The sequence below is a fragment of the Nanorana parkeri genome, unplaced genomic scaffold (assembly GCF_000935625.1).
Source record: "Nanorana parkeri isolate BGI_ZX_2015 unplaced genomic scaffold, ASM93562v1 scaffold2586, whole genome shotgun sequence".
Lineage (NCBI taxonomy): Eukaryota > Metazoa > Chordata > Amphibia > Anura > Dicroglossidae > Nanorana > Nanorana parkeri.
In genome coordinates, this window is record NW_017308854.1 from 79137 (window position 1) to 81120 (window position 1984).

At 40.0% G+C, this 1984-nt stretch overlaps 1 protein-coding gene across 1 annotated transcript in view; it reads right to left on the reverse strand.

Annotated features, from left to right (window-relative positions):
* Positions 1-283: 283 nt before the first annotated feature.
* The window catches only part of SLC7A4 (solute carrier family 7 member 4), a 32915-nt gene continuing 31214 nt past the window's right edge, over positions 284-1984 (reverse strand). Inside the window, exon 5 of the mRNA XM_018573868.1 lies at positions 284-723. Within this exon, the coding sequence (XP_018429370.1) occupies positions 527-723 (197 nt within the window). The 3' untranslated portion in view covers positions 284-526. The remainder of the gene's footprint in view (positions 724-1984) is intronic.

Here is a 1984-nt window from a genome sequence, read left to right on the forward strand (position 1 = left end):
ACCAGCTAATAATAATGTTTAATAATTCCTAATTGACTAGGCCCAAAACAAGCAATTGTTGTGGGATGACTGAAAACTGCAACTCATTAACATTACGCATAAGCAAAATACTTCCCTGTAACGGCAGCAGGTCAGATCAGGATGATCAAGTCCTGATATGTTAAACCTTGTAAACCAGATACCTAAAGCTTAAGACTGTCTTTCCAATATAGGGAAAGTTATGGGACAGAGGACTGTTTCCAATATAAGGACAGTTGTGGGGCTTGGAACTGTCTTGGGGTCACATTATTTATGTTAATTTAAGATATGACCAATACATAATTCTTGTGCAATTAGCTTGTGAAGCTTCTTTACAGACCAACGATTACAAACTGTAGAAGAAACAGTTCTCTGTGCGTTCTTGTACAAGTTTACCAAGATTTGTTTGATGTGATTTTCAGTGCAAATGGTAAATTCCTTCTAGAGAAGGAGATTGTACAACAGAAGGGCTTCCTAGCATGTAGGGTCTGGATAGACATTTGAAGTATCATCTCTTCTGGATTTCTTCATCTATGCTCTCTGCCCTTCCCATGGTGTCCTGAACATTTGGCTGGACCTGCTGCACGGTTTCTTCAAGGCTGCTGTTAGGAAACACCACATAACGTGCAGTGACCCCATGGTTCTTCGGTCCTCGCAAGTTCTCTTTGCTGTGCCAGATGCCATAGCCAAAGTAAACAATGAGCCCTGCAAACATACAAAGAGGTTAGGAAGATGCAATTATTTTAATTCCTGCAAAGTTGCATGGCATCAGTAGCTATCAAAAGCCTATCAATGAAACAGAATACCGAGTAGATACCCGTTTCTCGTCAGTAATAAAGCAATGGCCTGGACAAATGGGTGATAAAAGGAATTAATGGGTGAAACTGAAATCAATATTTAAAAAAAGGAAAATGTTTTAAATTTATATTTTTTTGGTTCCATTCAGTGTTAAATAAAAAAAGGTTATACAATAGCTATAATCCCAATGCAGGAGCCAAAAGGGTCACTGTATATGGCAACTTACTAGATGGGTAAATGACAATAGTAAACAGATTTCAACAAAAAAGTGTCAGTGTAAATATCTAAATCAATAGGAACAGATAACAGAGGTGGTTTGGAGTTGGAATAGATATGGAATCATCTCTTTAGCAAAGGAGAAACTTCAATTTCCCATCAGCAGTATTGGAAGGTTCACACAAATCAGAGCTCAGGCACAGCTACCCCTCTGCTCTCCTTCTCAGCAAGGCACAGATAGGGTCTGGTAAGATATGGTTTGGTTGGCATGCAAGCACAATGTGCTCAGCGCAAAGGTGAGAGGACTTTGCAAAGACAGATGTCTGTGCAATCTAAATATTTAGTACAAGCCTACAGAAAACAGCGCTTCTTGTTTGGCAAGCAAATAATTTAAAAGCAGATAAGGAAATGGTGGTGGTGGTGCAGTCTTAACTTCTGAACAATATAAATGGTTGTATTGTGCAAACTAAACAATACATAGTGGGAAGTAGGGATGCACCGAAATTCCACCTGCCAAAACACTTCGGACGAAAATGGTACTTTGGGTAAAATGCCGAAAGTACCATTTTTTTTACCGAGAATGCAGTGCACCTCTAAGTTCTCTCCTCCCCACTGGGTGCTGCTCTATCACAGAGCAGTGTCCAGGGGAGAAGAGAGAGACTGTCAGGAGGCCGAGCGGGACGGGGAGGAGAGCCCTGTCAGTGGTGTCACGGAAGGCCGAGCTCTCCTCCTGCCCCGCTCAGCCTCCTGTTACAGGGGTCCGATAACCCCCTGATATTTCACAGAAGCCCCCAACAGTTAAGTAAAAAAATATAGATTTTAAAAAATTAATATATTTGAGTTCGGCCTGACAAATGTTTTTTTTCCGGTTTCAGCCTGAAAATTCCATTTTGGTGCACTTCTAAAAAAAAAAAAAAAAAAAAAAAAAAAGGAAGTTTTTTTTTTTTTTTTT